Source organism: Hemicordylus capensis, chromosome 3, assembly GCF_027244095.1.
Source record: "Hemicordylus capensis ecotype Gifberg chromosome 3, rHemCap1.1.pri, whole genome shotgun sequence".
In the NCBI taxonomy this organism is placed as follows: Eukaryota; Metazoa; Chordata; class Lepidosauria; order Squamata; family Cordylidae; genus Hemicordylus; species Hemicordylus capensis.
This window is the reverse complement of record NC_069659.1, coordinates 93,290,979-93,302,916: the sequence shown is the minus strand read 5'-3', so window position 1 is coordinate 93,302,916 and position 11,938 is coordinate 93,290,979. Positions and strand designations below refer to the sequence as shown.

At 45.2% G+C, this 11,938-nt stretch overlaps 1 protein-coding gene across 2 annotated transcripts in view; it reads right to left on the bottom strand.

Annotated features, from left to right (window-relative positions):
- Positions 1 to 333: 333 nt before the first annotated feature.
- LOC128348923 (beta-1,3-galactosyltransferase 5-like) overlaps positions 334 to 11,938 on the bottom strand; it is a 36,239-nt gene continuing 24,634 nt past the window's right edge. For both annotated transcript variants that reach the window (XM_053304680.1, XM_053304681.1), the window contains exon 2: positions 334 to 2,271. In XM_053304680.1, the coding sequence (XP_053160655.1) occupies positions 1,315 to 2,271 (957 nt within the window). In that variant the 3' untranslated portion in view covers positions 334 to 1,314. The remainder of the gene's footprint in view (positions 2,272 to 11,938) is intronic.

Sequence of the window (11,938 nt, the reverse complement as noted above, 5' to 3'; positions counted from 1 at the left end):
GTAAGTAAATAAAGCCGGGCAGCCTTGGCTCTTCGACTGCTGCCATATAACCTGACCCCCTACACTCTTGTGACCCCCCCAAAACAATTTTGGGCTGGCTACAGGCCTCCTCTGGACTGGAAGCATTATCTCAGCCGCTGACCTTAATATGCCCTGGTAGCTAAGTGGATTTTAACTTGGTACAATTATATGAAGAAGTAGTGGGAAAGATTTTGAAGAAAGCTGTTTTGTTTGCAAATGAGAACTCTTTTGTAAACGATCAACTGATTTTTAAAAATGTGCTACTACAGACAAAAATGTTTTTGGTCAATGGATTCAACAGATACCTATGCATAACTGAATGCAACTGAATATATTTTGAGTCAATGTTTTATTTCCCCACATATCCCATTCTTACTCTCTGCTCCAGTGTATCCAAATAGTCAGTTTTAGAGCTTCTAGGGTGCCACTGGAGCCTGCTTTCAGAAAGAAAGTCCTGGCTTTGCTGTGTTGAATGTGCAACTCCCCTTCCTCGCTCAGCCACTGCTGCCATGGCTGCCTAAAGTGCTCTCCTCCCCCCTTCTCCTACCAAGACTGCATGCACTCCTGCATCCCCTGCTCTTGCTCTCCTTCTCCTTGGTAAGTCAGAGGCCAGGGCAGCAGTGAGGGGGCCTTCCAGAATTGCACAGGCACATGCACATGTAGTGTGTCACACAGCCCACACTCCCTCCAAATTAAGTCACCCTACTGAACCTAGTGCAAAAAACCCTCTCATTTAGAAAGGCTCATAGTCGTTAGTTTTATTCATTCATTCATTCAATTTCTATACCAATTTCTTCCAAAAATGGCTCAGGGCAGTTTACACAGAGAAATCATAAATAAATAAGATGGCTCCCTATCCCCAAAGGGCTCACAATCTAAAAAGAAACATAAGATAGACACCAGCAACAGTCACTGGAGGTACTGTGCTGAGGGTGGATAGGGCCAGTGACTCTCCCCCTGCTAAATAAAGAGAATCGCCATGTTAAAAAGGTGCCTCTTTGCCAATTTAGTCAGGATGTCAGCCAATATGTAGAAGGTTCCAGATCCTATCTCTGGGATCTTCTGGGGTGTGTGTGTGTGTGTGTGTGTGTGTGTGTGTGTGTGTGTGTTTTAAGGAAACAGATCTTGGGAATCTGACCTCGAACTTATGCTGCCCTGGAGACTGTGAGCCAGAGCAGACACTACTGGGCTAGATGGACCAATGCTCTGACTCAGTATAAGACAGCTCTTCATCAAATGTTGCTCTCTGTTTCTTGAGTACTATTTTAAGACCGCTTTTGAAGCTGGAAAGTATCAGCCACCTGAACATTCTTGATCCATGGACTGCTCCAGTGCATTCCAGAAGGTCCGCAGCTCATAAGGTTTGACAAAATGACAGGTCACAATTTTCTTAAAGTGGCAAGGAGAAAAGTCAAGCCTTTCTGGGAAGAATGTTTGCTTCGAGCTGAGTTCTTCCAATTTGATGTTGAGTTCTGCAAGGCACAGACCTATGAAAACATCCTCTAGCTTAACAAAGGGGACATTTTCAGAAATGTTATACACCTGACTAGCAACATCTGTGGAAAAAACATAACCAGTCCCTGAACAAAAGGGAGGGTACTTGTTTCCTGGATACTCATATTTACTTACATACCACTTACTTAACCATTGTCGTATTGGACGATCATTCAGTTTTAAAAAGCCAGTGAAGAATCTGGTATTCCTGTTTCTCTTGACAAGCAATTCAGTCAGGTAATAAGTATTGACAAACATATCAGAGTCAGTTTTCATCACAAAGCTAGACTGTGGACAGAATTTGTGAATCCATTCAATGCCCATCATGGTCTTTAATGTTAAATTGTAATAGGTATCTATAAAATCCTTCTGGATGATGTCTTTATATTTCATGCTCTCAGCAGTAACAGCCATATGGTCATTGTGATTCAAAGTAGTTCCTAGGAGGAAATAGGTCACAATGCGTTTGTTGGCTACTAACCTTTTTTTGCCCCAGGTCTCACGGATAGCCGTTCGAGCATTTGACTGGCCAGGAGATGATGTTACAAGAATGACCAGGAATGGAGTGTCCCTACTGCAATTCACATGTGGCTGGTTCAGAAAATTTCCACTGTCTCTCTTATAGGAAATGACCTCATATTTTGCTTGACAGAATATGCACAGTCTGTCAGAATTCAGCTTGATAAGTAAACAGAACCCAACAGACATCAAAGTCACTATGAAAGTCATCATCTTTCTCAGTTTCATGGAAGCCATCTGAAAGAAAGAAAAGGAGATACTAGCTAGAAAATTCTAACACTGAATTTTGAAAGACACAAATCAGGGGTGGGGGGACCCAGCAGCTCTACAGCAGGGGCAGGGGCATTATGCAAACTAACCAGCTAGGCTTTTCATGGGGGGGGGGAAGCCGGAAATGACTAAAATATAGTCATTATATAATATATACTGGAATGAGTACAGTTCTGGTCCTTTAAGATGACTGATCCTCCTTTAGGAGAGAAACAGTCTGTCAGGGAGATAGCAGCTATTACAAGTTTGGTATAAGAATTGCATTTGTGATTTGTCTTTTGTGTTCTGAAAAAGAAATTATATTTCTGTGCTCAGGTTTGGTCCACCCTTCCCTCAGCTCAACTGACAGGCTCAACAAGGAGTCTATGAGGTGTTTCTTGCAAAGTTCACAGTGGGGGTCAGATCAGTCTGAGAGAACTGCTCTGATGGCACCAGTGTAAGGCATTTTGTTGCCCTGCTGGTGCCCCAATAATCTGCCACCTAAAGCAACCACATCACCTTACCTCGTGAAAGGCAACTGCCTCCCCAACCTGGTGGGAATAGAGCCCACTCAGATAGGGAAGGCCCATGGAAAGCAGTTTGTTGAGGGGCCTCTGAAAGCTGAAGCTACCCCTGGGGGATTGCCTACAGCCAGAACATTTAAATTCCACTGAACCTACCACAGTTTATTTGTGGTCAAGGAGCGGGCAGTGGTGGGTTTGAATCCCCACTCCATTGTAAAATTTGCTGGGTGACATCTTAGGCAGCCTAACCTACCCAGAGGCGTAACTATAGGGGGCAGGGGGGGCACGTGCCCTGGGCGCCATCTTTTCGGGTCACGTGGGGGGCGCCGCCATGACCAATTTTTTTAAAAAATTTAAATACAAATTTCTCCTGCTCAGTGCAGCAGCGCTGCAGCAGTCAAGGGAGCGCGTCGGCGCCCCCTCCCCCACGAGCAGTCCCTTCCACGCCGCCTGCGCCCCCCCATTGCTTTGCTGGTGGCCAGTCAGTGGCCTGGCTTGACAGCAGCGGGCGCCACGGCATGCGCCTTGGCGGGCACCTTTCATGCTGCTCACTGCGCCTGCCCCCCCGCGCCCCCCCCCCATTGCTTTGCTTGTGGCCAGTCAGTGGCCTGGCTTGGCGGCGGGCGCCTTTCATGCTGCTCACTGCGCCTGCCCTTGGCTGAGGCTCGCTCGCTCCGTCGCTCGCTTAGTCTGGAACAGCCAGAAAGAGGCCCTCTAGTGGCTTGCCAGCCAGAGGGTCTCTAGTCAGTGACACACGCACGCGTGACTCGGCCGGTGTGCCGAGTCGCGCTGCACATGCGTGCGTTGCATCCGGCCTCCTCTGTTTGCCTGCACATGGTGGCGTGGTCGCCGTCGCAGAGGAAAGCGTTGTTGCTGGGGCTGGGGCTGCACTGCAGCAGGTGCAGGCAGGACGACGAGGACACACACACGGACACCCGGCGGCGGCACGGAAGAAAGGATTCGGCGGTGGGCGGGTGGAAGCAGACCAAGTGTCAGGGTGAGAATGAGTTGCAAAAACTACAGAAGCCACATATGAAAAAAAAAACCATATTAAAGAATCAGGCTGTTATTTAGCTGCCCAACTATGGCCTCAGGTGCCTAACAGGTATTAATGTTTGCATTATATGCTCCTCTCTCCGCCCCAAAAGAAAGAAAAACAATCATAAAGATACTTTGGCACTCAATCTTAAATGCATGCATGTATATGGAACTGAGAGTCAATTCCCACAGCCTGGGTAGTACAGCAGTGTGAGTTGACTCAAGCAGTGTAACATAGCTGCCTGTGCATTTTTACAAGGTGTTTCAAGAGAGTTTTACCATGAGTTATGCTTGCTGGCATGCTCGTTTTTGCACTGTGAAAGCTTGCCTTGTGATCTCAGTTTACGCTGAAGTGCTCCTATAACAGCTCCATCTCAGAAAAATCTGCAGTGTTAGCTTTAACAAGTGCCTGTGGTATCCTGCAAAGACACAAAGTTTGGCAAGAAAAATGGGGGAGGGGGTTATATGCCAGGACCTTTGGAGATTGTCTCTTGCTTGTGAGGAAAAACCTAAGTATAATGTGGTGTGTATCATCATTGCATCATAATTCTGTTGTTTGAGATACAAGCCAACTCCACAGGGTTGTTGCTTGTGAGGAAAAACATATCGCATTTTTGGTTATTTATCGCATGTTTGGTTATTTATCACATTTTGGAATTTTTTGTAATTTTTGTAATTTTTTAAATTTTTAAAATAAAAGTTTTCTGAAACATGTGTGTCAGTCAGATGTATGCTGGGGGGGCGGGGGGGCGGGGCGGGGCGGGGGGGCGCAATTTCAGTGCTTGCCCCGGGTGCCGTTTTCACTAGTTACGCCTCTGAACCTACCTGATGTGAGGACAAAAGGGGATATCCCATATATGCCACCCTGAACACCTTGGAGGAAGGGCAGGATATAAATGCAGATAATTAAAACAAGTTGTTCTAGTAAGAACTAATCTGCCTACTTTCCTTTCACTATCCCTAAAACTGGACTGAATTTGGTCCAAGTAAAGTAGGCACTTCACAAGTTAGCCCACTTGTGCCCCAAATGTTCATGTGCCCGCCATCTTGAATTTGGGTGGATGACATCACCACAAACAACTCCATTGAAGTGTCCCTACAACTGATTTGGTTCTTATTTGTCCAGACATTGCAAAATTGAGTGGGGCGGGGTGGGGGGACACATACACAAATACACGGACACATACATGGAATGCCAGGTGATCTCATAAGCCTGCTGGAAAGTAGGTGAAAAATATATAAATAAATTTCCAGACAAATGAAACAAGCAGTGGCTGATATGCTGCATCTGACTGGGGCCAATTCCATGCTAAATAACTGTGCCTTAGAACTCTTGTCTAGTCAATTATTTGCATGTTTACTGAGAAGTAAATCCACTGGCTGACATCCAGACTAGGTTTCTGAATAGTACTGCTCAGGAGCCACTCTCAATGACTATGTAATTTCAGCAGGGCTTCCACTGAATAATTCACTCAGGAAATCAGTCACTGGCTGATATGATGCATAGCACCTCAGAGATGCTGCACTGTGAGTAGCTTCCGTGGCACTGCTTGGACAACCAGCCATCCTCAACAGTGTTGGGGCTGCCTCATATGTCTGCAGCAGCCCCAATGAAGCATTGCTGAGCTATTGCACTTCATGTCAGTCACTATTTGCAATGGGACTTACTTTGGGGCAAATGTGTACATTGCTTGACTTAGTGACTAATATCCAGACTAATGCTGTGTGGGTGCAATTGCAGAAGGGACATATTTTTGGGAGGCACAATTTGTGGAAAGGACATATATTTGGGAGGCACATATTGCAGAAGGGACATATTTTCAGGAGGCACTCTTTTGAAGGGAAGGGGGGATCACCAAAATTTGGGGCTGGGGGGCTCACACAATGGAAAACTGTTGTGTCTACATGACATATGGATGTTGTCCAGTTGCTCCTTAACACAAACTAAGGCTAAATGAAAAAAATCTTGCTATTGTCTCAATTTTTCATAAGAGTTCTGGATTTTATGAAAGAGCAGCTAAATTTCCTCATGATAAACAAGCTAGCAAAACAATCTGCAATGTAGAGCACAGATTTCTCTTAACTTTAATGGATGGGTTGGATGGAATAATGAGAAAGACCGCTTCTGTTCCAAGGTAGCATATGAAGAAATCCAAAACAAGATGTTTCCATGAACTCTAAAGTTGAGCAAAATGAATGCATACATTGTATGAGTTGATAGATCTCCAACAGCAAACATGCATGCTGGAAACAGGAGGGCTACCTTCAGATTGGAGGAAGAAATAGGAGGGCTCCCCAAAACAAAACTCACAAAAGCACAATTTCTGGTGGGGTGATGTGGGGGCACTATTTTCCTGTTACTCAGAAAGAGGAAGGGATTTGGGGGGTACTATTTTCCTATTACTCAGGGAAGGGATCATGATGACTTCCTAGGAAGGGAGTGGGCAACAAAATGGCAAATGTGGTTCAATAAAAGCAAGTGTAAAGTGATGCATATTGGGGCAAAAAAACCCCAACTTTACATATACAGTAATGGGGTCTGAGCTGTCCGCAACTGACCAGGAGAGAAATATTGGGGTTGTGGTGGGCAGTGTGCTGGAAGTGTCAACTCAGTGCATGGCAGCTGTGAATATCCTCATTTCCCTTTCCCACGTAGGGCTCTAATCTGCGTTGGATGATCCTGAGCATTATTTTCCTAGCATGTGAAATTAAGGATATTGTGTGATGGTTTGTGCAATCTGTTAAGTCTCCTTTCTTTGGTATTGGCATGTCCATCACCAGAGAAATAGAAATCAAATTGATTTACATTATTGGTGCAAGGAAGTGGAAGAGCTCAGTTGTAAGAGCAAAGATGTGGCTGGGGGCTGACTGTGGGACAGATCACGAACTGCTCATGTGCAAGTTCCAAGTCGAGCTAAAGCAGAAGAACAAAGCTATCCAGCTTCCACAATAGAGTCTTGAGAATATACCCACCATTTTCAAGGAGAACATCAGGAACCACTTTGAAGTTCTGAACCTCTTTGACAGAGGAACTGTGGAATGAAATCAAAGAAGTTGTTAAGGACGAATGTGAAAAGAGACTGCCAAAGGCCAAGAAACAGAAGAAAGCAAAATGGATGTCAGAACAGACAGTGGAAATTGCCAAGAAGAGGAAAGAAGCCAAAGTTAAGAAAGATAAAGACCTCAGGAAGGAACTTAATAGGGAATTTGAGAAAGCTGTTAGAAGAGACAAGGAGCAGTACTACAATGACATCTGTAAAGACCTTGAGGATGGAAATAGACACGGAAAAACAAAGAATTTTTTCCAAAAGATCTGTGAACTCAGGGGGAGGTTCCAACCTTGAATTGGTATGTTACGGGATGCCAAAGGAAAGATAGTAACCGTTTCAGAGAAGATCAGAGATGGAAGGAGTATACTGAAAATCTGTACAGCAGGGATGTCAACATCCAAGATACTTTAGAACAGTGTTTCTCAATCACCAGTCTGTGGACTGGTGCTGGTCCGCAAGACACTGGGTACTGGTCCATGAGGCATCACTAATAAACATCACCCCTCAAAAAAACAATTTCAGGTTGGTGGGGGCCGCCGGGAGCTCTCCGGAGCTCAGGCACAATTTTGGGCAGTTCTCCGGAGCTCATTTCCAGGCAGCCCTCTCTGCTGGATAACGTTCATTTCACTTCCTCGAAATGAACCTTATCCAGTAGTGAAAGCTGCCTGGAAATGAGCTCCGGAGAGCTGCCCAAAATTGTGCCTGGGGGTGGGGTTGGGGGCGAGGAGGGCAACCCCCTTACTAACTGCTGGTCCAGGAAACTGTGCATGAATAATGTACTGGCCCATGACTCCAAAAACATTGAGAAGCACTGATCTAGAAGATATACCCTATTTGCAAGAACCTCTAGTGCACGAAGATGAAGTCAGATCAGCATTCTGCTCATTACCAAGTTGGAAGGCTACAAGAATGGATGGAATAGCTACAGAAATATGGCAGACAGCAGAAGAAGAATCAGGCAAGGCTGAAACCAGACTATGCCAGCAAATTTGAAGAACACCATGGCCAACAGAATGGAAGAGGTCAGTCTACACCAGGCCTGCTCAACTTAGGCCCCCCAGCTGTTTTTGGACTACAACTCCCATAAGCCCCAGCCACAGGGGCCAATAGCCAGGGATTATGGGAGTTGTAGGCCAACATCTGCAGGAGGGCCGAAGTTGAGCAGGCCTGGTCTACACCAATGTTTCTCAACATTTTTGGAGTCATGGCCTGGTACATTCTTTGTGCTCAGTTTCTAAACCACCAGTTAGTAAAGGGGTCACCCCACCTTGCCCCCATCCCAAGGCACCCTCAATACAATTTTGAGCCGGGGGGGGCGGCCGCAGGGAGCTCTCCAGAGCTAATTTCTAGGCAGACAGCCCTCGCTGCTGAGATAACACTCATTTAGCTCCCTCGAACTGAACGTTATCCCAGCAGCGAGGGCTGCCTGCCTAGAAATGAGCTCCGGATAGCTCCCAGCAGCGGTGGCCCCCACGAGCTGGAAGTTGTTTTGTGTGGGGATTAATTCCTCATGGACCAGCATGGACTGGCACTCAACTCCTCACGGACTGGTGGTTGTGAAACACTGGTCTACATACCCTTACCAAAGAAAGGAGACTTAACAGATTGCACAAACCATCACACAATATCTTTAATTTCACAAGCTAGCAAAATAATGCTCAGGATCATCCAATGCAGATTAGAGCCCTACATGGAAAGGGAAATTCCCTTTCAGCTGTGAAAAAGGCTAATTCCATAATAAGGATCATTAGGAAGGGATTGAAAATAAAACTACTAATGTTATAATGCCCTTATAGAAAACTATGGTGCGGCCACACCTGGAGTACTGCATACAATTCTGGTCACTAGATCTAAAAAGAGACATTGTAGAACTGGAAAAGGTGCAGAAGAGGGCAACCAAAATGATCAGGGGCCTGGAGCACCTTCCTTATGAGGCAAGGCTACAACACCTGGGGCTATTTAGTTTAGAAAAAAAGACAACTGTGGACAGACATGATAGAGGTCTATAAAATCATGCATAGAGTGGAGAAAGTAGATAGAAAGAAATTCTTCTCCCTCTTACAAAACACTAGAACCAGGGGTCATCCCATGAAATTGATTGCTGGGAAATTTAGGACCAGCAAGCGGAAGTATTTTTTCACACAACACAAAATCAACTTGTGGAATTCTCTGCTACAAGATGTGGTGACAGCCAACAACCTGTATGGCTTTAAGTGGGGCTTGGATAACTTCATGAAGGAGAAGTCTATCAATGGCTACTAGTCTGAGGGCTATAGGCCACCTCCGGCCTCAAAGGCAGGATGCCTCTGCGTACCAGCTGCAGGGGAGTAATAGCAGGAGAGAGGGAATACCCTCAACTCCCGCCTGTAGGCTTCCAGTGGCATCTGGTGGGCCACTGTGTGAAACAGGATGCTGGACTAAATGGGCCTTGGGCCTGATCCAGCAGGGCTGTTCTTATGTTCTTATATACTGCTGGCTGGGAAGAAGATGAGCATGGCTTTGAAGTTGGAGGAAGAAACATCAATAATCTGCGCTATGCTGATGACAGCACTCTGATAGCTGAGAATGCAGATGATCTGCAAGCTCTAGTAATGAAAGTCAAGGAGCACAGTGAAAAAATGGGACTACAACTAAATGTAAAGAAAACTGAACTAATGACAACGGGTACAGAAGCCAGCCTCAGAATTGACAATGAAGACATTGAAGTGGTGGAAAGGATATTTAGATGCCGTGACATGTCTACACCTATAAAGATTAGAATCGTTCAGACAATGGTTTTTCCCATGATACTCTATGGATGTGAAAGCTGAACTCTGAAGAAACAAAACAGAAAAAGCATTGATGCTTTTGAACTTTGGTTCTGGAGAAGACTTTTGAAGATACCATGGACAGCCATGAAAACAAACAAATGGATCATAGAACAAATTTTCACTCGAGGCACAAATGACCAGGTTCAAACTATCATACTTTGGACACTTTATGCAAAACCTCAGCTCCCTTGAGAAGTCCATAATGCTGGGGATAGTTGAAGGAAAGAAGATGATGGCCAGCAGCAAGATGGATGGAGTTGATTACAACAGCAGTGAATGAAACCAAGTTGAAGACAGATCATCCTGGATAGAATCTATCTATGTGGTTGCTGAGAGTCAACAGCAACCTGACGGCACTTAGTCAATCAATCAATCAATCATTTACCACTTGGATGGCCAGGGATGAGGAGGTCTGGAGAGATAGGAATGAATTGGACCTAGAGTCTCCCGGTGAGGAGCAGTCTTACCTCTCTCCCTGACAGCTGGTAGAGGGAAAAGGTGACAATTAACCCCCTCACCAGCACTTTTGAGGCCACTTCCAGCCTATAAACAGGATCAGAGGAAGGGAAGCGGTTGGATACTGTGATCCCAAGCCAGTGTGTGACAGCTATCAACCATAGTATCCTTTTGGAGCATCTATGGGGTTGGGAGTGGGAGGCACTGCTTTGCAATGGTTCTGTTCCTACCTCTCAGCAGATTCCAGATGATGTCCCTTGGAGAAGGTTGCTCTTCAAAATCTGAACTTTTATATGGCATCCCCCTGGGCTCCATACTGTCTCCAATGCTTTTTAATATCTACATGAAACCTCTGGAAGAGATCATCAGGAGATATGGTGCAGGGTGTTATCTGTATGCTAATGACACCCAAATCTATTTCTCCATGTCAACATGATCAGCAGAAAGCATAACCTTCCTAAATGCCTGTCAGGAGACAGTGATGGGCTGGATGAGAGATAAACTGAAACTGAATCCAAATAAGACAGAGGTATTTATCGAGCAGGTTCAGAACTCAGGAGACAAGTTTGATCTGCCAGTTCTGGATAGGGTCACACTTCCCCAGAGGGAACAGGTATGCAGTCTGGGAGTGCTTCTGGATCCAAACCTTTCCCTGATGTCCCAGGTTGAGGTGATGGCCAGAGGTGCTTTCTATAAGCTTCGGCTGATATGCTGTTTCTGTTCCTTAAGATAACATTCTCAGAACAGTAGTACATATGCTGGTAATCTCCAGACTTGACTACTGCAATGCACTCAATGTGTGGCTGCCTTTGTACATAGTCCGGATACTGCAGTTGGTACAGAATACGACAGCAAGGTTGGTCTCTGGGTCATCTCAGGTCATCTAACACAAATTATGCAGTCGTGTTTCCCACATTTGGGGAAATTGCAGAGCTCAGCACACCTGCAGTGCAATGGGTGAACCTTACCCTTGGAAAACCTCCTTCATAATCAAGGTGTCTCCCATATTACTCCTATACTAAAAGAATGGCACTAGCTACCAATATGTTTCCGGGGAAAATACAAGGTGCTGGCTATAACCTATAAAGTCCTAAATAGCTTAGGCCCAGGGTATTTAAGAGAATGTCCTCTTCGCCATGAGCCCCCTCGCCCACTGAGGTCATCTGAAGAGGTTTGTCTGCAGTTGCCACCAGCTCGTCTGGTGGTTACACAGGGATGGGCCTTCTCTGTTACTGCCCTGAGACTTTGGAATGCGCTCTCTGCTGAAATGAGATCCTCCTCCCCATCTCTGACAACTTTTAAAACATCCGTAAAGACTTTTTTTCACTCAAGGTTTTTAACTTGAATGTGGTTTTAAATTGTTTTAAGGTTTTCATTTTTGTCTTAATTTGTCTCAATTTTGTCTTAATTTGTTTTATGTTGTTCTAAACTGCCCAGAGAGGAAACATTGAGGTGGTCTACAAATTTGTTAAATAAATTTGAAAAATAAACTTTATTACTGTTTTGGCCCACAGCTTTTGGCCTACAAGAACCACACGGGCTATAAACAGGTTTCCGGGAGAAATGCTGGTCCAAATGGAAGCAAGGTGATCTCCTCTTTAAGTGAAACATGGGATTGAGCTGCCAAGATGCTTTCATTTCAGTTTGAAAACTATTTGCCTCATTTTATTAAAAATGCTGCTATCAACGTTATGCAACAAAAATTATGTGGGAACAGCAAACACACATAATCTTACAGTCACAGCTAACTCAAATGGCCAGTAAACATCACAGAGAC